A 22,491-nucleotide genomic window follows, 5' to 3' on the forward strand; every position below is an offset into this window, starting at 1 on the left:
CGGGTAGAGCTCTATAATGTACAATAGCGCTACAATGTTTGGATGGCTTATCTTTTCCTTACCATCATCTTGTTTTGCTGCTCTTTGGTAAAATTTCAGTTCACAAAACAATGGTCCATTCTGATGATCCTCCTAGAGTTCAAACATTAGGGGAACATGTGTTAAGTCTAAAACGCACAGCTACATGTTTACTTTTTTTTTTTTTTTGTCATTTTAATACCTATAGCACACTGTACAAGCAGGAAGACCACTCTACCACTTTTTTTTTTTTTTTACTTCCTGGTTCAGCTTTACTGCTTCATAGATCACACTGTCCAATATGAAATGTTAAGTCATACATGTGAAATCTGCTTTACTGAACCAGGAAATAAAAGTGTCTGCTGTCTGGCTGTGCACTGTGGCAGACCTGTCTAAATGGCAAAGTTTACCATGCAGAACAATGAATTATTTGGCAGGTGAAACAGTAAATATATATGTACAGTAAAACCTTGGTTTGAGAGTAACTTGGTTTGAGTGTTTTGCAAGACAAGCAACATTTTTAAATACATTTCGACTTGATATACAAGCAATGTCTTGATATAAGAGTAGCGGTATGTCACAACTGAGTATAAAAGAGAAGAGAGGAGGCCTCCAAGTGTAGCAATATGGTTACATTTATTGAAGGTACAACATTTAGAAACTCACATGGTTGATGATTAAAACAGGCACATTTAAGTATGCAGGCATACGGGGCAAAGATGTCCATATAGACCATTCTCCTCACCGCCATTGACGTTGTCCCTTCCAGGCTGCGCTCCAAGCCTTGCTTTCAGATCGCTCTACTGCAGGGTAGTCTTCCCAGTCACAATTGCAGACAGCTTTACCACGGATGCCTGCATACTTAGATGTGCCTCTTTTAATCATCCGAGTTGCTAGATGCTGTACCTTCATTAAATGTAACCATGTTGCTACACTTAGAGGCGCCTCTCTTCTCTTTTATACTCTGTAGCTCCTGCTGGATTTTGCTTCTAATACCCTTGTGGAGGCTTCCATTTGTGGACGGACATTTTATGGTTACACAATCGGAATGCTATCATCTTTTTATATGGACTATAAACTGAAGGACTTATGAATAAATGGTTGTGGAAAAAATCATTTGAGTTTCCATTATTTCCAATGGGAAAATGTGCTTGGATATACAAGTGCTTTGGATTACAAGCACGCTTATGCTCGCAATCCAAGGTTTTACTGTATTTCAACTGTATATTTAATGGTTATCCCAAGGAATTGAAATTAACTAACTAAATCACTTACAGAGTTCCAACATCCTTTATAGATTATAGGAAAGAGCAGTATGAGAGTGTAATATAAACATAATGCTCTATAACTGAAGTCTGCATAATATACAGAAAAATTAACAAAAAGATAAAGTCCAAGATCAAGAGTGTAACACCCTAACAGACTTGGCCAGGGGGCAATGAATATGAGATCTCATGGCATAAGTAGCAGAAAAGGAAAAAAAGGTAAGTGGTTAGCAGTAGCACAGCTTCCAAGCATCTTCCTAAATACTAAAATAACACTGATAAAACGGTATAATATACTATAAAAATGTTAAGCAGATATTGACTAAACTTATAAACAACTCAATGATACATAATTAGTGTGAAAAACCTTCCCTAGCCTGTTCCCAGAGACTCGGTTATATCCCCTTTGGGTGCTGCCATCTAGTCTACCACACTTAAAGTAAAGCCAGGGTCAATCTCATTAGCAACAAGTGAATATACTGAAGCTGGAGACAGCCTGGTAAATACATTTTGCAAATCCAGCCCTGACCAAAATACAATATGATTATACCAATAATACAATTACAGCGATTATGTTGCCTAAAGAGTGTACCATAAAAAGAAGTTCCCACCTTTCCCGCTGCTCAATCTGCCGGGTGTTGCTCTGATGCAAAGAAATCTCAAGGTGAACTTTGCTTTAAAACCAACACCTCTGAGAGTGTTGATCTCTCCTGTGTTCCTTGCCACACTTAGGCCCCTTTCACACTGAGGAGTTTTTCAGGCAGTTTAGCGCTAAAAATAGCGTCTGAAAAACTCCTGCCCAGCAATCTTAATGTGAAAGCCTGAGGGCTTTCACACTTAGGGGATGCGCTGGCGGGAGAGAAAAAAAATCTCCTGCAAGCAGCATCTTTGGAGCAGTGAGAGGAGCGGTATGTATACCGTTCCCTCACTGCTCCTTCCCATTTAAAACAATGAGAAACCGCGGTAATACCGCCCGCAAATCGCCTCTGCAGAGGTGCATTGCGGGCAGAATTAACCCCTTTTTCTGCCACTAGCGTGAGTTAAAATCCCGACAATTCCGACGGTATAGAGCCACGATTTTTAGCGCCCCCGCACGGCCTGCCCCAGTGTGAAAGGGGCAGAGATTGCCGCTCCAGGCAGGTCTTGTTGGGTGCAATCTTCTTCTCAGGAACTGAGGGTGCTAGCAATGCATATAGCAAATAAGTACAGAAGATGATCAGGACAGCGGCACTCCAATCCAACGTAACTTTAATGTAAAAAACTGGAAACAGGCACTACAAGTTACAGCAACGGAAACTAGGACAGCTGACGCGTTTCACACTAACTAGTAAACACTGAAGTTAGTGTGAAACGCGTCAGCTGTCCTAGGTTCTGGTGCTGTGACTTGTAGTGCCCGTTTCCAGTTTTTTACATTAAAGTTACGTTGGATTGGAGTGCGGCTGTCCTGATCATCTTTTGTTCTTATTTCCAGTGTGAAAAGGGCCTTAGTGATTCCTTCTACCAAAGGAAAAGGGAAGTAGAGTATCTACCGCTCCAAGGCTGTCTGCAAATTAAAGATCTCTTCATACTACTGTGGCAAAAAGACTGGGTGCCTGCCGAGGTCCGTAACCTGGAAAATCCATGTTACAAAGAGAAAAAGTGGCACATCCAGAGAAGAATGTGATGGTTTATTGTAGAGTCAAAGGTTTAAAAAACATGACACACAAGGAATCCACATTGTTCAGCAGACAATTTTCACACAAAGTGTGTGAAACGCGTCTGCTGAACAGTGTGGATCCCTCATGTGTCATGTTTTTTAAACTTTTGACCCCCACAATAAACCAACAAATATTTCTTCATCTATGGATGTGCCGTTTTCTCTTTGTAGTATGGTTCCTCCTACATAACTCTATTGCTTGAGAAACCACTGAGCACAGGAGAAACCAAAGTACAACAATAAAGTGGTGGACACAGGAGATTGACTCTTCCAGAAGTGTTGGTTTCAGAAGGAACTTCACCCTTGGATTGCTCTGCATTGATACATTGTTTGACAGAGCAGACAATAGTAGGAGCACATTTTCAATTGCCTTTTGCAGGTAAAGCTATTTTAAATCAACTTAAAGGGGTTAATTCACCTTTACAAAAAAAAACTACCTATGTAGAGAAGGGACGTCTGTCAATAAAAACAAACTTGGCAGTTGAATAATGCCCTTGCTATAAGTGTAGGCCATTTCCATACCTTACGAAGCCTGACATGAACACTCCCAGGACGATGCCAAGAGAGATCTAGCCATTACTGTTCATCTTCGTCATCACAGGAGCGAGCTCTCAAAAGCCTTGTAAATGCATTCTTTTTTTTCATTCAGCTCAGGTCAAAACCGCGGTACTAACAGTCCAATGTTAGTACAGCAGTATTCCCTACTATACTAATAATTTCCGACAGGGGGATGAGCGCTGACCTTTTTCGGTCATGCCCCTTCGACAGAAGCCAGCCGAACTACTCAGCTTCTGACGGACCCACTCCAGTAGACACAGGCTGAATGTCGGGCAGTTTCTATTGAACCAGCCAATGCCACCCATAGGGCTGGGAAAAAAATCGATTTGAATCTTGAATCGAGTTGCGAGGGCAAATCGCTTCAAATTTTTATCAAATCGATTTATTTTTTTCTCATAGGTCGGTGCTCCGTGGACTAGGCCGAAGCCGTGGCATCGGCTAAAAAAATTTAAGGCGAGGCCGCAGCTTCGGCCTAGTCCGCTGCCTTTTCCAGGATTGCGGCGGACTAGGCTGAAGCCTCGCCTAAAAAATCCTGCCAGCAGCTCGCCGCGATCCTGGGAAAAGGCCGCGAGTCCGGACGTTGCTCGCGGCCTTTTCCCAGGGTCGCGGCAAGCAGGATTTTTTAGGCAAGGCCATGGCTTCAGCCTGCTCCGCGGCCTTTTTCCAGGATCGCGACGGACTAGGCCAAAGCAACGGGCTCGCCGAAAAACTTAGGACCGCCGCGGTGTACATGGGGGAAATAAAACTTGATTCGTATAGTGAATCAAGTTGTTGTTTTTTAAATTGCAGATTTTTTTTTTGCCTAAAATCGCCCAGCTCTAGCCACCCGAAATCCAGCCTGTGTGTACTAAGCTAAACTCTAAGCTCAGAGCTACTGCATCAGAGGAGCAACAGCTCATGTGAGGGGGTTTGAATCAGAGGAAAAAGCAAGCTTCTGTGATGGTGGAAGTGAAAAGCAATAGTAGGGCCTCTCTCAGCAATGTGCTGGGAGTTTTCAGGTCAGGCTTCATGCGGTACGTAAATGGCCTACACCTGTAGCAAGGGTATTATTTACTTTTGGTCAAAGCTGCACAGCTTTTCATCTACAGACATTCCATACCTGCATAGGCAGTTTTTGCTAAAGGTGAACTAACCTTTTAAAATCAAGGAAAATGCAGAAAATGGTTAAAGACAAATGATCATTACCACTTTGATGACGTACGCAGCATTGTCACGGACTGGTGTATCACAAACATTGGAGGCTGAAAAGAAAACAATATTGGTCTTTGTCATAATTATTCATGATATCCCATGTGCTCACATTCTCATGCATAAACATTGTGTACAGATGGAGCATTTGTACAGGTTTAGCATTGTATCCGTGTATAGATGAGATTTGACATTACAAAGGCTCAGGAATATGTGGCCTGTGTACTAGAAAAAAAATATTTTGGGGTGTATAATTTATACCAGCTCCTGCTCATCTATATTTTAGGTGTTTATTGCAGCCTCACCATGAATTGCAACAAAACATTACAATGAAAAAGAGGAAATATCCACCTATATGTTGGCATACTAGGCAACAATCATTGAGAAGAGGGAAGGGAAGCTGAACTTTTTGATTTAAAGCGATTGTAATGTCTAAAACATTTTTTTAGTTAAAAATAACAAGCACGTTATACTTTCTTGCTCTGTGTAATGGTTTTGCAGAGCAGCCAGGATCCTCCTGTTCTCAAGTCCCCCTTCGGTGCTCCTGGCCCCGTCCTCCTGTTGCGTGCCCCCAAAGCAAGCAGCTTGCTATGGGGGCAACTGAGCTGAGCCACAGCTCCCTGGGTTCATTTAGACACAGAGCCATGGCGGGGCCCCACCACCCCTTCTCTCATTATTGGCTGACCGACTTTGATTGATAGAAGCAAGAGCCAATGGCGCCACGCTGCTATCTCAGCCAATGAGGAGGGGAGTCCCGGACAGCCGAGACACTGCTGCAACATCGTTGGAACGAGATGGGGCTCAGGTAAGTATTAGTAGAGCGGAGTGGGGCTGCGGCATACAGAAGGTTGTTTATCTTATTGTACAATGCATGAGGATAAAAAACATTCTGCATTTACAATTACTTTAACCACTTGCCGACCGCCGCACGCCGATATACGTCGGCAGAATGGCACGGCCAGGCAAATGGGCGTATCTGTACGTCCCTTTAAACTTGCCACCCAGCGGGCGCACACGCGAATGTCATGGGCCTCATGAGTGCGCCCACGGTTCCCAGGAACTCAATGTTCCCGGGCGGCCCATGATTGCGGTCGGTAAAGGCAGAACAGGGAGATGCCTTTGTAAACAAGGCATTTCCCTGTTCTGCCTAGTGACATGTCAGGGATCTACTGCTCCCTGTGATCAGGAACAGTGATCGCTGACATGTCACTGGTAGCTCCTCCCCCTCATAGTTAGAATCACTCCCTAGGACACACTTAACCCTTTCAGCGCCCCCTAGTGGTTAACCCCTTCACTGCCAGTGTAATTTTTACTGTAAAGCAGTGCATTTTTATAGCACTGATAGCTGTATAAATTTACAATGGTCCCAAAAATGTGTCAAAAGCGCCCAATGTGTCCACCATAAAAATTGCAGATCGCCGCCATTACTAGTAAAAAAAAATAATAGAAATAAAAATGCAATAAAAAACTACCCCCTATTTTGTAGACGCTATAACTTTTGCGCAAATTAATCAATATACGCTTATTGCAATTTTTTTTACCAAAAATATAAAGAAAAATACATAGTGGAAAAAAATTGTTTTAAAAAAAATTGGGATATGTATTATAGCAAAAAGTATTTTTTTTTCTTTCAAAATTGCTGCTCTTTTTTTGTTTATAGCGCAAAAAATATTAAATCGCAGAGGTGATCAAATACCACCAGGAAAGCTCTATTTGTGGGGAAAAAAGGGCGCCAATTTTGTTTGGGTACAGCGCAATTAAAACGACGCAGTGCCGAATCGCTAAACGTGACCCGGGCATTTGGCAGCCAAATGGTCCGTGTAGCTGAAGTGGTTAAGAAATAAAACTAAATATCAGTAAATGCAGTAAAAGGACCAAGTGAGTTCCCCCCATGGTTCTGCCAGATTATGTTCTGTACATTTTCAGATTGAACAGCCCAAAGTGTGCTCATCATGGGCACAGAAGTGATCAGGATAGAGAGAACCAGTAATGGACACGAATAGTGTATGGAACTTTATGCATTTTGCAGGATTAAAAATAAGTAACTGGGGACTGTTCATTAAAGGCTGTGTCTGCTTCAGTTCTACCGAGACAGGAGAAAGTCAAAGATAGTTTACTGGAACTTGTATTTCTACAGAGACAGAAGAAATGCAATTATATTGTCTCAGGATGTGTATGCCTAGAGACAGGAGAAATGCAAATAAAATGTGCTGGAACTTAGTTGCATACAGACAAATGGAATGCAAATATAATATGTTGGTAGTTCCACAGAGACAAAATATATGCACGTATAGTATCCTGGGACTTGTAGTTCTATACAGACAAAAGACATGCCAGAATAATGTGCTGTGATCTAATGCAGGACACACTTCAGTGGTACCTACAGCAGACAGATACGGGGGTATTAAATATCTGTATGCAGTGCTGGGTGGACAGTGAATTATATCTGGTATGAGGCAAGACAGTGTGTATACATTGGGTGGTTATATTTACAGTCTTCATCAGTGACTTGCCCAGAACACCGCAGAGTATCCTGCGGTTCTAAAGGGACCTCTACTGTACAATAGGGTGACAAGAAGCAGAGCATAGCTCCAACCTTTACAGCAAAGCTGAGAAAATGCAAGGCTAGAAGATGAATGATGGCTGTACACATGCAACAATTTTCAGAAAGTCACTTACAGCTAGCCTTTTTATTTATTTTTTATTTTTCGAGTACTTATAAAGTTCCGTCATTTTACGCAGCACTTTGCATATGTATATATTCACATCAAGGGGCTTACAATCTAAGGTCCCTAACTCACATACATCATATACTAGGGCCAATTTAGACAGGAGCCAATTAACCTACCAGCATGTCTTTGGAGTGTGGGGGGAGAGTACCCAAGGAAACCCATGCAGGCACAGGGAGAACATGCAAACTTCAAGCAGGTAGTGTTGTGGTTAAGATTCGAACCGGCCACCCTTGACCTGCTAGTCTAGGGTGACCAGACATCCCCGATTTCTGGAGACAGTTCCCGGATTGAGGACACTGTCCCTGGAGCCCGTCTGTCCCTGGTTTTGTCCCTGGATTCAGGGACACCGTAAACTGGTGCAGAGGGGGTGCGCCCAGGGCCAGCCCTATCACGGGTTCCACTGGGCTGTCTGACAGGGAGGGGGCGAGTGCCTCCCGATTATACAGCGCAGGGATCTCCCGCTTTCTCGGCTGTTGGACGTCTTGCCTCCTGGGCCAGCTCCTATGATAGGCAGCTCACTGGTGACATCTATCATATGAGGCAGGACTTCGTCTGAGGACAGCGGCCGTGTGGGGTAAACAGGAGATCCCTGCTCTGTATAATCCGCCTCCTCTCCTCGCTCGCTATGCACTAATCACAGGTAAGACTGGTCTGCTGGGCACTCCTTAAATGTGCTTTAAAATGCATGGTCAATCATTCCATAAACACATACCACATATACTGCATATATCATTTGAGCAAAATATGCTTATAAAATTGTTAACAATTTGGATATTAAAAAAAAAAATCTCCCCAGATTTCATTTTAAAAATCCGGTCACCTTATGCTAGGCAGAAGTACTATCTATGTCCATCATGTGGGATGAAAGGTATTGGCGGTAAGTTGCCTTGTTCTGTTGTTTATGCAGTTGAAATTTGGTTGAAATTTGGTTGAAAACTGGACACAAATTGGCAGAAATACCATCTCTGAGGATCATCATTGCAATATGGCAATCCCAATACATTCCAGATCTTGTAAACCGAGCCTCCTTAAAACTTGAATAACCATTAATGTTTTCTATACATCATCATGACACCCTGTATCATCTGACAAGGGTGACACGTTCACTATACACTGATCACAAAGCCTATGTAGTAAATCCAAATGGACAATCAACATTTCTGTGACAAACATGGAAGTTTAGAGGGTGCGATTCAATACTACAAATGTAGAAAAATAATTTGAAATTACTTACCCAAATAGATTAAACCAAATCCTCCCTGGCCAAACTTTTTGCCCAATCTCCAGTTTTTTTTGCTTGTGTCAGTCACTATCCAACCTTCCGGCAAAAGAACTGGCAGTTTGTTTTTCCTTGGAGGCATTTTTGTTTTAACCTAAAAGAAAGACTTTTTGTAAAATCTTTATTAAAAAAATGAGTGAGAGAGCTGTATAGACCAACACACAAATTCTGGGTCAACCTTAAATAAGCTAAAATTGTGGAAATTCGTACATAAGCGCTCTACATTATCAATCAGCACCACTGTAGCCATAGTGGAGGAGACTAGAAGAAGCCAAATAACTCTCCATCATATATAATCATTTTGGAATGTATAAAAGCAATGGGATGTATAAAAGAGAGATCTGAGCAGGCAAATCCTGTTATACACACAAAGCACATATGGAGTATTGCATCACACGCATCATCAAGGCTGGCAAATTGTAGGCATACAGGTGTGCATGTGTCCTCACAATTTTTATTCCCCCCCCCCCCTGCCCGACCACCACCACTTTCTAGTTCAGGTCAAAGCACAACTTCAATTGGTAAGTAGGAGAATACATTTATGAGAGAGAGAAAGAGAAAGAGAAAGAGAAAGAGAAAGAGAAAGAGAAAGAGAGAAAGAAAAAGAGAGAGAGAAAGAGAGAAAGAAAGAGAGAAAGAAAGAGAGAGAAAGAAAGAAAGAGAGAAAGAGAGAAAGAAAGAGAGAAAGAGAGAAAGAAAGAGAGAGAAAGAAAGAGAAAGAAAGAAAGAGAAAGAGAAAGAGAAAGAGAGAAAGAGAGAAAGAAAAAGAAAGAGAGAAAGAAAGAGAAAGAAAGAGAGAAAGAGAAAGAGAGAAAGAAAGAGAGAAAGAGAAAGAGAAAGAGAGAAAGAGAAAGAGAAAGAGAGAAAGAGAAAGAGAAAGAGAAAGAGAAAGAGAAAAAGAGAAAGAGAAAGAGAAAAAGAGAAAGAGAAAGAGAAAAAGAGAAAGATTTTCCCACCCGAACGGGGCAGAAAACACACAGAGAATAAAAGGGCCCATTCACCCTTCTATCCTCAGGGTTTTCCTGTCCCTGCCAGGATAGTATAAAAATAAGATGCTTCCATGGCTCATATTTTTTTGGTTTGGGTGACTGGCAGGGATAGGCATGGACCAAAGCTGTGGTGGACATTTTCCAAAGTACAGACCATAATAAAAGGACACCAAGGTACATTTTAAATTAAGACCATCAAAAAACAGTCTACTCTCTGGCATAGTTCTACCGATACAAATACGTTTTAAATAACATTTAAATAAAGACTGCTTGTGGTATGAGATTGCATGCATGGCACACGGGAAAATCAGATTGCATGCATGGCCCATGGGACAGTCAGAGATTGCATGCAAGGCACACCGGACAGTCAGAGATTGCATGCAAGGCACACCGGACAGTCAGAGATTGCATGCAAGGCACACCGGACAGTCAGAGATTGCATGCAAGGCACACCGGACAATTTCTCACTGTGTTACATGAAAAGGAGGTGCAACCCCATTTGTCAGCTAACACCTCTATGCGAAGCTGCAGTAACTCTGCAAAGAGGTGCCAGCCTGTAAACTAATGCACAATGTACTGCTAGCTGAGCTCGCATCCAGGAACAGTCACTCGGCTCCCCCTGTTCACTCCTCCCTCTTCCAGGCACACCCCCATCCCACCCACTCAAGCAGCCTCCTGCAGGAGTGAGGCTGGAAAACTGCTGGGGGAGAAGTTGTCCCGACCACGGCTCTGATTTCCTGGGGGCGGGCATGCTCGGTTTGCAGAGGAGGAGGACGACAGCTTATTCATCTGTCCCGCTCCTCTGATCAGCTCCCCACGGCCGAATGCAAAACAGGCGGCTGTGGACACTGCAAGAACTGCTCACGTACAACAGTCTCCGTGTACAAAAAACTTTGCCGATCCCTGGTGACTGGGATTTTGGCAGAGTTGCAATTTTTAACCACTTGCCTACTGGGCCAGTTTTCACCTTGCAGGGCTGTCATGCAACACTGTATCCATATGACATTTTTATCAATTGTTTTTACACAAATAGAGCTTTCTTTTGGTGGTATTGAACCACCAAGGTTTTCCATTTTATGCAAAATAAACAAAAAAAAAAAAACCCACAATTTTGAAAAAAAAAGTAATGGTTTGTTATACAATTTTGCAAACAGGTAATTTTTCTCCTTCACTGATATGTGCTGATGGGCACTGATTGGCAGCACTGTTGGGACTGCTCCGATTATCAGGACCCGGATGATCAATACCCTGATGATCAGTGTAGTCCCTTTCATACAAGCTGGTTATCAGCTCTCCTCTCCTCATGCTGTCAGCATGAGGAAAGGAATGCTGATAACCGGCTTGTGTTTACATCATGATCAGCTGTGATTGGACACAGCTGATCACATGGTAAAGGCCCGCTGTAATTGGCCATTTACCCAGATCTGTGATCAGCTGTGTCCTAAGGAGTGTGTTTAACCAAACACACATTTTGTCACAAAAAATGGATGACAAACGCAGCAAAATACACAAAAAAACATGCAACACACATCATGCCAAAATGTCCCATGAGCTATTTTGCCACGTGTAGTGCAGCCCATTGAAATCAGCTTTGCTGTCCATTTCACACTGCAACGCATCCAAAAAACGCACCACGCTCACTCCAAAACAAAGTTCTGGAGCTTCTTTGGGGCCATTGCTGCGCATCGAGCAGCCCATTCAAGTGAATGGGCTGACCTATGCGTTATGAGTTGAAACTCTCAAAAATGCCTCCCCCGGGTGTGTGAGGACCCCCTCACACACCCGCCATTGCCACCCGGGGACATGGAGAAAGGTGGCAGATTGCCTCTGGGGGAGGCCTGCCTACTCCCAACTCCTGCAGTCCGGGTACAGTCTCTCGAGTACATGCACAAAAATACACAGTGAATGATGGGAGCTGACCAACAGGAAGTGATGCAAGCAGAAAAAATATTTTAAAACAGAAACATGAAATGTCATACCCTTTGTGGATGGGGTAAGTGAGAGATAAGAACATTGAGACTGCTGCTCCAGAAATGCTGTAATTGTCCGCATACAATTGTCACCATCAGCACAGAAAACTCACCAGATATTTATAAGCCCTCCTTTGGGGAGAGTTAAAGTAGAACTTCAGGAATTTTTTTCACCTTTCCATCTATTAAATCTTCTGCCCTTGTTGTTTTAACTTTGGATAGTAAAACATTTTTTTTCTGCCAGTAAATACCTTATACAGCCCACTTCCTCTTTCTTGTCTGGTAAAAAGCCTAGGCTTATGACATCATGCATAGCTAGTGAGAGTTTGCCAGGAAGGGAGGGGGGATGAGTTATAAGAGGGCCAATAGGAGCTGCAGAGCTGGAGGTGTGCCTCTGTGTGTGTGTAAATCCAGGAAGTGAATAGGCAGCAGCTTCAGCTGCCCACAGTTAAAATGGTTGCAGCCAGAATTAGTAGAGGGAGATTTCTGCAGCATATTTGGAAAGTACAGAATCAGGGTATATATAAAATAATATGCAAAGTGGTTGGAGAGAAGCTTCAGAATGGCAAAGATGTTTTTATTACAGATTATGTGATCAGACTGCAGTTTCTCTTTAACCACTTGAGAGCCGCGCTATAGACGAAAGACGTCCACAGCGCGGCTCTCAACTGCCGGGTGGACGTCCTTTTATGTGCATTCCCCACGCGCGCCGCTGGGGGCGCACAGCGGGGAAGCACTGTGCCCGGCGCATCGCTGACATACCGATGTGCGTGCCTGCCGGCAGCGATGTCCGCCAGGTGCCCGCGATCGGCAGGGACATGGAGCTCTGTGTGTAAACACAGAGCTCCACGTCCTGTCAGGGAGAGAGGAGACCGATGCTGTGTCCCTTGTACATAGGGACACAGATCGGTCACCTCCCCCAGTCAGTCCCCCTCCACACACAGTTAGAACACACCCAGGGAATACATTTAACCCCTTCCTCACCCCCTAGTGTTAACCCCTTTCCTGCCAGTCACATTTATACAGTACTTAGTGCATTTTTATAGCACGGATTGCTTTATAAATATGAATGGTCCCAAAATTGTGTCAAAAGTGTCCGATATGTCCGCTGTAATATTGCAGGCCTGACAAAAAAAAAAAAAAAAAATCGCAGATCGCCGCCATTACTAGTAAAAAAAAAAAAAAAAACATAAATCTATCCCCTATTTTGTAGGTGCTATAACTTTTGCGCAAACCAATCAATATACGCTTATTGCGATTTTTTTTAACAAAGAATATGTAGAAGAATACATATCGGCATAAAATCGAGGAAAAAAAAATATATATAAAAAAATTGGGATATTATTATAACAAAAAGTAAAAAATAGTGTTTTTTTTCAAAATTTTCTGTCTTTTTTGTTTATAGCACAAAAAATTTAAAATCGCAGAGATGATCAAATACCACCAAAAGAAAGCTCTATTTGTGGAAAAAAAATGTTAAAAATATAATTTGGGTACAGTGTTGTATGACCGCACATTTGTCATTCAAAATGCGTCAGCGCTGAAAGCTGAAAATTGGTCTGGGCAGGAAGGGGGTTTAAGTGCCCAGTAATGAAGTGGTTAAGGACCAGTGCTACAGATTGATTTCTCGCAGATTTATACCATACAATACAAAGTGGCACAGGAAGAAAAAAGCTCAGATAGTGTAAAACCCTGAACTGAATGATCTTGCACTGGACATGTTATCGAAGCACTTTATATGTGAAGCACTTAGAGCCCTTTCACACTGGAAACGCCTATAGCGGATCGTTAAATAGCGGTAAAACACCGCTATTTTACCGCATTTTCAATGGAGAGGGGCATTTTTGGAGCGTTTTTTTCAGCGCTCAAAAGCTGCTCCAAAGATGCTGCTTGCAGGACTTTTCTCAACGCTCCTCCAGCGCAACGCCTCAGTGTGAAAGGGTCCATTGAGATGCATGGGGAGCGTTTTATGAGCGTTTTAATAGCGCTATTTTTACTGCGAAAACGCGGCAAAAACGCTCTTAATGATTAAATTGCATAATTTGCACATCATTTATTAATTTGTTGTTAGACATTATCACAGTGGCAAAGCACGCTATTTGTAACATATGAATGACTCATTCATTTGCGCATAGAGGTTACCATTGCTGTCCTGGAATAAACGGCTACTGTGGAACTTAAGAGGCTTAATACTAAGCCTACTGAGGTGAGGGGCTTGGGGAAACGGGTCACCAGGATCAGAGCACATTGCACTTTGCACAAAGAAGTCCGTGTGGATTCAAGCACTGCACTAGAAATTTGCTGTGGATTTTATTGGAGTTCTTTTGATTATTTTTCACGGATTTTGATCACTATATTTTTGGACTGTATAATTTAATTGACTTTGCACAAAGATTCACGTTTGCATCTTTGCATGGAATATTTATATTTTATAATTTTTTATTTGATTTTTCATTTTGGGTTTTCACTGATTGTGGATCACCATCACGGTATTAATATATTAATACATTAGTTTTAATTTAATTATTGCACGTTTGCACTTTAATGTTAGGTTATTAGCAAGCGCCACAAACACCCCCTTTTTTTTTTTTTATGACAAACTCTATAACATCTAACAGAGAACTATTAAAATACAGGGAACAAAACTTTGCTTTTTTTATTATTATTTTGCTGCCATGTACGTGTTAAAATAAAATACAAAAAACAGGAATTGTTGTTATTCTCCCCTGCAGAGTTACAGCTCGTCTTCTGAGTTGAATAATGCCCAGTGTCATGCAACCCGCTTACTGTAGGTCATCACACAGCCTGGGCTGACATTAGTACATGCCCCTCAGTCCAGGAGGAAGGACAGTCTATTTCCACCGCCAAAGAAGACTCATATCATAAGCCACAATGATAAGCCTGAAAATGGCAGAGAAATAACGGGAAGTGAGAGGAAATCCTGCTAGTTGTAGCCAGACTAAGTGTTCTCATAGGCAGATTTCCCCTCTATCTTTTTTATTTTTTTGTGACAACTCAAAGTTCTGGGATTTCCCTTCAATTTCAGAACAAAAAACAACAAAAACAACAAGAGAGAATTCCTAATGTGCACTTATAAAGTAAAAAAAATAATACACTTTTCCAAATGAAAAATAAGATACACTTTTAGATGTTCTGTAAACTCCCCCCCCGGGAAGCTCCCTTGTCTGACTTGCCAAATTTCAGGTTTAAATTTCCACTGAAAAGCTTAACTTTTGATAAAATCCCACCTGAGGTTCCTCCCCACTTTAGGAGATGCAAACACAGAAGCTTTTCTCACTGTGGCAGATTGTCATAATGAAACCAAAAATTGGAAAGGATGTGGTCCAATATTATTCTCCAGAAAACACAGAAAGATAGAAATCTGTAAATTATTGTGATTATAAAACCCCAATGCCCTGTACACACGATCAAAGTTTCCGTCGGAATAAACTCAGACGGGTTTTTCCGATGGAATTCCATTCAAGCTGTCTTGCATACACACTGTCACACCAAATTCCGACCATCAAAAACGCGGTGACGTACAACACGTATGACGAGCCGAGAAAAATGAAGTTCAATGCTTCCGAGCATGCGTCGATTTGATTCTGAGCATGTGTGTTTTTTTCTCCGTCTGAGTTCCATACAGACGAATGGAATTTCCATTGGAAAAAGTCCGATGGGGCATATACGTGGTCGGAATATCCGATGAAAAAATTCCGTCTGACTTTTTCCATCGGAAATTCCAATCGTGTGTACAAGGCATAAGGCCCCCTTTCACACTGATTGACCCAGGGTTTGACAAATTTTCTTGGAATTTAGGAGCCAGCTAAAAAAGTTAGGAGCCAGAAAACGCACCCTGTCCTGACAAGCTCGCGCGCAGAAGCGAACACATACGTGAGCAGCGCCCGCATATGTAAATGGTGTTCAAACCACACATGTGAGGCATCGCTGCGATTGGTAGAGCGAGAGCAATAATTCTAGCCCTAGACCTCCTCTGTAACTCAAAACATGCAACCTGTAGATTTTTTTAAACGTCGCCTATGAAGATTTTAAAGGGTAAAAGTTTGTCGGCATTCCACGAGCGGACGCAATTTTGAAGCGTGACATGTTGGGTATGAATTTACTCGGCGTAACATTATCTTTTATAATATTAAAAAAAAAATGGGGATAACTTTACTGTTGTCTTATTTTTTAATTTAAAAAAAGTGTAATTTTTTCCGAAAAAAATGCGCTTGTAAGACCGCTGCGCAAATACGGCGTGACAGAAAGTATTGCAACGACTGCCATTTTATTCTCTAGGGTGTTAGGATAAAAAATATATATAATGTTTGGGGGTTCTAATTAGAGGGAAGAAGATGGCAGGGAAAATAGTGAAAAATGACATTAGAATTGCTGTTTAACTTGTAATGCTTAACTTGTAATACCAACGCCCACCACCAGATGGCACCAGCTCACACATCTGGTGGTAATAACTTGTAATACCAACGGCTCACCACAAGATGGCGCCAGCTCACAAAAAAAATTTGCCCACCTTCCAAGCCAAGTCGCCAGGACACCATTTCTAGTCGCCATGGCGACCTGGCGCCCGGGATTTGTCGAGCCCTGGATTGACCAATTGGGTTCGCCTGTCAGTTTTTCAGGCGGACCCCATTGGACCATGCATTGCTCTCTATGTAGCGGTAGACATTTGTCCGTTGGCACCAGCCAACATCCAATCCGATCCAGTCCACTAAAAACGAATAGATGGGGATTGGTTCCCTATCTGTCCAGCAGATCGGATCGGCTGACAGTCGTATGGAAACAAACAGGCAGTCCGTTTCCATCTGACAGCCCATAGAAGACATGAAGCTGCGTCTATGTCCACTCTGGATCCGTGGAGCAGATGCAGACCTGTCATCGGCCTGCTCAGCGGGGATCAGCGGCGTTATGCTGTCAGATGGGGGATTCATGATTAGAGATGAGCTTAAAGCGGATCTCCACCCTAAAGTGAAGTCGCGCTGATCGGCACCCTCCCCCTTCCGGTGTCACATTTGACACCTTTCAGGGGGGAGGGGGGTGCAGATACCTGTCTAAAGACAGGTATTTGCACCCACTTCCGGCCACACATCACGGGCAAAAGACGTGTTTTTTCTGACTTCCCGTCTGTCCCTGTTGTGTGCTGGGAACACTCGGCTCCCAGCACACAGCGTGTGAGCCAATCGGCGGGCGCAGCGCGACTCGCGCATGCGCCGTAGGGAACCGGGCAGTGAAGCCGGAGCGCTTCACTTCCTGGTTCCCTCACCGTGGATGGAGGGGGGAGCAGCAGGGTGACGAGCGATCGCTCATCCTCTGCTGCGGACGCCGCTGGACTCCAGGACAGGTAAGTGTCCTAATATTAACCTCTTGCCGACCGCGCTATAGCAAAAATACTGCTACAGCGCGGTCGAGTTACTGTGACAGGACGTCCCTGGGACGTCCTCGTGCACTTCCGCGTTTGCGCGTCCCCTGGGGCGCGCTCGCGAAAGTGTCCGTGCTCGCCCGGTCTAGAAGACCCGGCGCATCACGGATCACGGTAAATTGCCGCTGATAGCGGCCGTTTACCACGTGATTGCTCCGTCAAATGACGGAGCGATCACTTGTAAACAAACCGGCGTCATTTGATGACGCCGGTTCCTCCCTCCCCTCTCTGTACCGTTCGGTACAGTGCGAGAGGAGAGGGGGGGGGAGCGCGGGGTGTCAGCAGTGCTGTGGCTGGACAACTGCAGTCACAGATCCATCCCAGCTCAGCTATCCCTGCGCAATACTCTGGCAATACCCCGATACTCTGGCAATACCCCAATACTCTGGCAATACCCCAATACTCTGGCAATACCCCAATACCCCAATACTCCGCAATACCCCAATACTCCGCAATGCCCCAATACTCCGCAATGCCCCAATACTCCGCAATGCCCCAATACTCCGCAATGCCCCAATACTCCGCAATGCCCCAATACTCTGCATATATAATGTTTTGGGGTTCTATGTAATTGTAAGAATTGGTCTGGGTGTTCCAGAACGCCTGATGGCGCTCCCTGCATGTTGGGCCTCTCTATGTGGCCACGCCGTGTAAAAGTCGCACACATGGGGTATCGCCATACTCGGGAGGAATAGCAGAATGTGTTTTGGGGTGTAATTCGTGGTAAGCATATGCTGTGTGTGAGAAATAACCTGCGAATATGACAGAAACAAGTTTTTTTTTTTTTTTTTTTTTTTTACAGAATTTTCTGTCGTTTTTCTTTTATAGCGCAAAAAATAAAAAACCCAGAGGTGATCAAATACCACCAAAAGAAAGCTCTATTTGTGTGAAAAAAAGGACAAAAATTTCAAATGGGTACAATGTTGTATGACTGAGTTATTGTCATTCAAATTGTGAGAGCACCGAAAGCTGAAAATTGGTCTGGTTAGGAAGGGGGTTTAAGTGCCCAGTGGTCAAGAGGTTAAAAGTCAGCAGCTGCAGTATTTGTAGCTGCTGGCTTTTAATAATTTTTTTTGAGCGCACATCCGCTTTAAGCATTCTCCAAACATATCTCTAACCTGAACTCCCACTTTTTAGTATTCCAATGAGTTGCAGGCCAGATGATTCCCTGCTGTGGGGTGGGAGTTCACATGCCGATACAAGACTCCATAGGTCCCGGAAGGAGAGGGACAACATATATGGAAAAAAAAAGGCTTTAATGTAATGTCATTTTCAGGTTAATTTTGTTTAAATAGAAATGCGGGAATCAAAAAATAAATATAAACATACTCATCCAGATGGCTGCAACATCGATCTGATGCTGCAGCTGTCCCCTGCTACACCAAGAACTGAGCGATCAAAAACTGCTGATTGCTCAGGTTCTCGGGCCCACAGAGCGGTGGCTGTCAGTCACCGCGCTGTGGTCTGCCCCTCTAGCTCTCACTCAGGACTGTACAGGGGGCGGGAGTGGCTGACATAGGCTCTGTGGCGTGCTGAGAAACTTAGCCAGTTGCCAGGCAGGAATCTAGGTAGATCCCGACCTTACAGAGCCTGGACTGTCCACTGACGGCAGACGTTAGTCCACTCCCTGCTGAATCTGGTTCACAGAAGTGAAGAACTAAGATCCCTCTTGTGACCATAGGCATGTGCAGGGGGTGTGCCTGGGCACACCCTAATCACCATGTGCGGTGCCAATTCTCTCTACTGCCCATACCCCCCCACCCTGCAGGGCTGCTAGCATCCCTCTTCTCCCTGGCTACTGTGGTGATGTTTCAGGATGGAGAGCAGGAAAAGGGGCTGGTAAATATGTAATTTACAAGCACCTTCCTTTCCTAAATGAACACACTTGCTCACTGTTTCTATTCATAACTGAAGCACAGTAAACTGTGTTTACTTCACACGGCTTCATTTCCACAGCCCAGTGTGAACCTGGGCGTAAAGTAATACGTTTTTTTTATCTTAACCACTTCAGCCCGGAAGGTTTACCCCCTTCATGACCAGGCCGTTTTATGCAATATGGCACTGCGTTACTATAACTGACAATTGCGCGGTTGTGCGACGTTGTACCCAAAGTAAATTGATGTCCCTTTTTCCCAGAAATTAAGCTTTCTTTTGGTGGCATTTGATCACCGTTTTTTGATTTTTTTACATCTCTCCCCCACTGTAATGTCCACATCTCCCCCACCCCCACTGTAATATCCACATCTCCCCCACCCCCACTGTAATGTCTACATCTCCCCCACCCCCCTGCAATATCCACATCTCCCCCACCCCCCCTGCAATATCCACATCTCCCCCACCTCCACATCTCCCCCCCCCCCTCTGCAATATCCACATCTCCCCCACCCCCACTGTAATGTCCACATCTCCCCCACCCCCCCTGCAATATCCACATCTCCCCCACCCCCACTGTAATGTCCACATCTCCCCCACCCCCCCTGCAATATCCACATCTCCCCCACCCCCCCTGCAATATCCACATCTCCCCCCACCCCCCCCTGCAATATCCACATCTCCCCCACCCCCACTGTAATGTCCACATCTCCCCCACCCCCCTGCAATATCCACATCTCCCCCACCCCCCCTGCAATATCCACATCTCCCCCCACCTCCACTGTAATGTCCACATCTCCCCCACCCTGCAATGTCCACATCTCCCCCACCCCCCCTGCAATATCCACATCTCCCCCACCCCCTGCAATATCCACATCCCCCCCCCCTGCAATATCCACATCTCCCCCCCCCCGCAATATCCACATCTCCCCCCCCCCGCAATATCCACATCTCCCCCCCCCGCAATATCCACATCTCCCCCCCCCCGCAATATCCACATCTCTCCCCCCCCCCGTAATATCCACATCTCCCCCCCCCCCGCAATATCCACATCTCCCCCCCCCCCCGCAATATCCACATCTCCCCCCCCCCCGCAATATCCACATCTCCCCCCCCCGCAATATCCACATCTCCCCCCCCCCCCGCAATATCCACATCTCCCCCCCCCCCCGCAATATCCACATCTCCCCCCCCCCCGCAATATCCACATCTTCCCCCCCCGCAATATCCACATCCCCCCCCGCAATATCCACATCTCCCCCCCCCCCCCGCAATATCCACATCTCCCCCCCCCTGCAATATCCACATCTCCCCCCCCCCCTGCAATATCCACAATTCCACCCCCCCCTGCAATATCCACATCCCCCCCCCCCCTGCAATATCCACATCTCCCCCCCCCCTGCAATATCCACAATTCCCCCCCCCCCTGCAATATCCACATCTCCCCCCCCCCTGCAATATCCACAATTCCCCCCCCCCCTGCAATATCCACATCTCCCCCCCCCCCCTGCAATATCCACATCTCCCCCCCCCCCTGCAATATCCACATCTCCCCCCCCCCTGCAATATCCACAATTCCCCCCCCCTGCAATATCCACATCTCCCCCCCCCCCTGCAATATCCACAATTCCCCCCCCCTGCAATATCCACATCTCCCCCCCCCTTGCAATATCCACATCTCCCCCCCCCTGCAATATCCACAATTCCCCCCCCCCCCCGCAATATCCACATCTTCCCCCCCCCGCAATATCCACATCCCCCCCTGCAATATCCACATCTCCCCCCCCCCCCCTGCAATATCCACAATTCCCCCCCCCCCTGCAATATCCACATCTCCCCCCCCCCCCTGCAATATCCACATCTCCCCCCCCCCCTGCAATATCCACAATTCCCCCCCCCCTGCAATATCCACATCTCCCCCCCCTTGCAATATCCACATCTCCCCCCCCCCCCTGCAATATCCACAATTCCCCCCCCCCCTGCAATATCCACATCTCCCCCCCCTTGCAATATCCACATCTCCCCCCCCCCCTGCAATATCCACAATTCCCCCCCCCCCCTGCAATATCCACATCTCCCCCCCCCCCCTTGCAATATCCACATCTCCCCCCCCCCCTGCAATATCCACAATTCCCCCCCCCCCCTGCAATATCCACATCTCCCCCCCCCCTTGCAATATCCACAATTTCCCCCCCCCTGCAATATCCACATCCCCCCCCCCCCCCTGAAATATCCACATTCCCCCCCCCCTGCAAAATCCACATCTCCCCCCCTGCAAAGTACAAACACGCATGCTCAGAAGCAATGCTGACCATAACACAACATTAAAAGGAGTTGCCTAAAGGGTGGCGCTAAAGAGCTGAAAAAACTGTTGTTTCGTATTTGTTGGCTGACAATTTTTTGCTGTTTTTATGCAATAAAAGTTCACGGGCAACGCCCTTCGGACAAAAGTCCCATGCTTTGTCCGATGAAAATCAGATCGTGTGTATGAGGCTTTAGTAACTAGCTTTTTAATTGGCTAATGATAAGCTCAGACGTGTTCAGATCCCGTTCCGGACCCACCTAAGCACCAGGAATCTGTCACCTGTACTGGACCCATCACCTGCGGCTCTGACATTCCCTGCATACAATAGGCATGCACACGTTCCTCTGTGGGCCGGGAATGCATTGGTTGCTTATGATTGGCCCAGTACAGTGAAATCTTCACAGCAGCCTCAGGTGCACGCCTGATCTCATTGGCTAAGACAAAAATGCTCAAGCCCAAAAAAATAAATAAAAAAAAGTATAAAAATAAAATAAAAAAAAACATAATAAAAAAGTCCTGAAAACGCTAAAGCTGAACACGGGGACAGGCTCAGACCTATACAGCCCCCAGGATTGATGTCCCATATTACAAGTGACAGACTCCTCCTCACACAAGACACACTTGTTAGTAACTGGGTTTTGGTTTCTGTTTTAATTATCCCATTACTGCACACAGGGCCAGCCTGACCCATGACACAGGACCCATGACACAGGACCCATGACACAGGACCCATGACACAGGAGAAGCTGCTCCTGTGATAAATATCACTAATTCTAACAATCCTCCATCCTGAGTACAAATAGAGAAAGAGCACAGAACTTACTGCAACTTTGTATGTCCGCACAGCTGCAAAGAGCCCGGGCAATGGAGAAGCAGGGTCATGTGACAGCAGGGAGCGTTTGCCAATAGACTCTCTCCTGCTAGGAGGAATAGGGAGCGTGTGGAAATGGAGTGTCCCTCAGGCACACATTACTGAAAAGCGAAAGTAAAAGTTTCTGCCCTCACACTGCGGACTGTAGTCTCCTGGAAGATTTCTAATGGGTTATTTTTAAGTTAGTTATTCGTTTCCAGCTGTCATTTCTGCAAGTTTGAAATGAAACGCTTGACCTTCCTGGCTAAGCCATTTTTTTGCGATTAACTAAGTTACTTTAACTGACAATTGCGCGGTCATGTGACGTTTAA

At 45.1% G+C, this 22,491-nt stretch overlaps 1 protein-coding gene across 4 annotated transcripts in view; it reads right to left on the reverse strand.

The window, feature by feature from the left end:
* The window catches only part of VRK2 (VRK serine/threonine kinase 2), a 129,051-nt gene extending 106,817 nt beyond the window's left edge, over window positions 1-22,234 (reverse strand). For 3 of the 4 annotated variants that reach the window (XM_040351148.1, XM_040351145.1, XM_040351147.1), the window contains exons 1-4: window positions 22,133-22,234; window positions 8,692-8,830; window positions 4,723-4,778; window positions 63-132 (exon numbers count right to left, since the gene is read on the reverse strand). In XM_040351148.1, coding sequence (XP_040207082.1) covers window positions 63-132; window positions 4,723-4,778; window positions 8,692-8,818 — 253 coding nt within the window. In that variant the 5' untranslated portion in view covers window positions 8,819-8,830; window positions 22,133-22,234. Of the gene's footprint in view, window positions 1-62; window positions 133-4,722; window positions 4,779-8,691; window positions 8,843-22,132 lie in introns of all 4 variants that reach the window. The other variant, XM_040351146.1, reaches the window with a different exon arrangement.
* Between the last annotated feature and the right edge of the window lie 257 nt (window positions 22,235-22,491).

Source organism: Rana temporaria, chromosome 4, assembly GCF_905171775.1.
Source record: "Rana temporaria chromosome 4, aRanTem1.1, whole genome shotgun sequence".
Taxonomy (NCBI): Eukaryota; Metazoa; Chordata; class Amphibia; order Anura; family Ranidae; genus Rana; species Rana temporaria.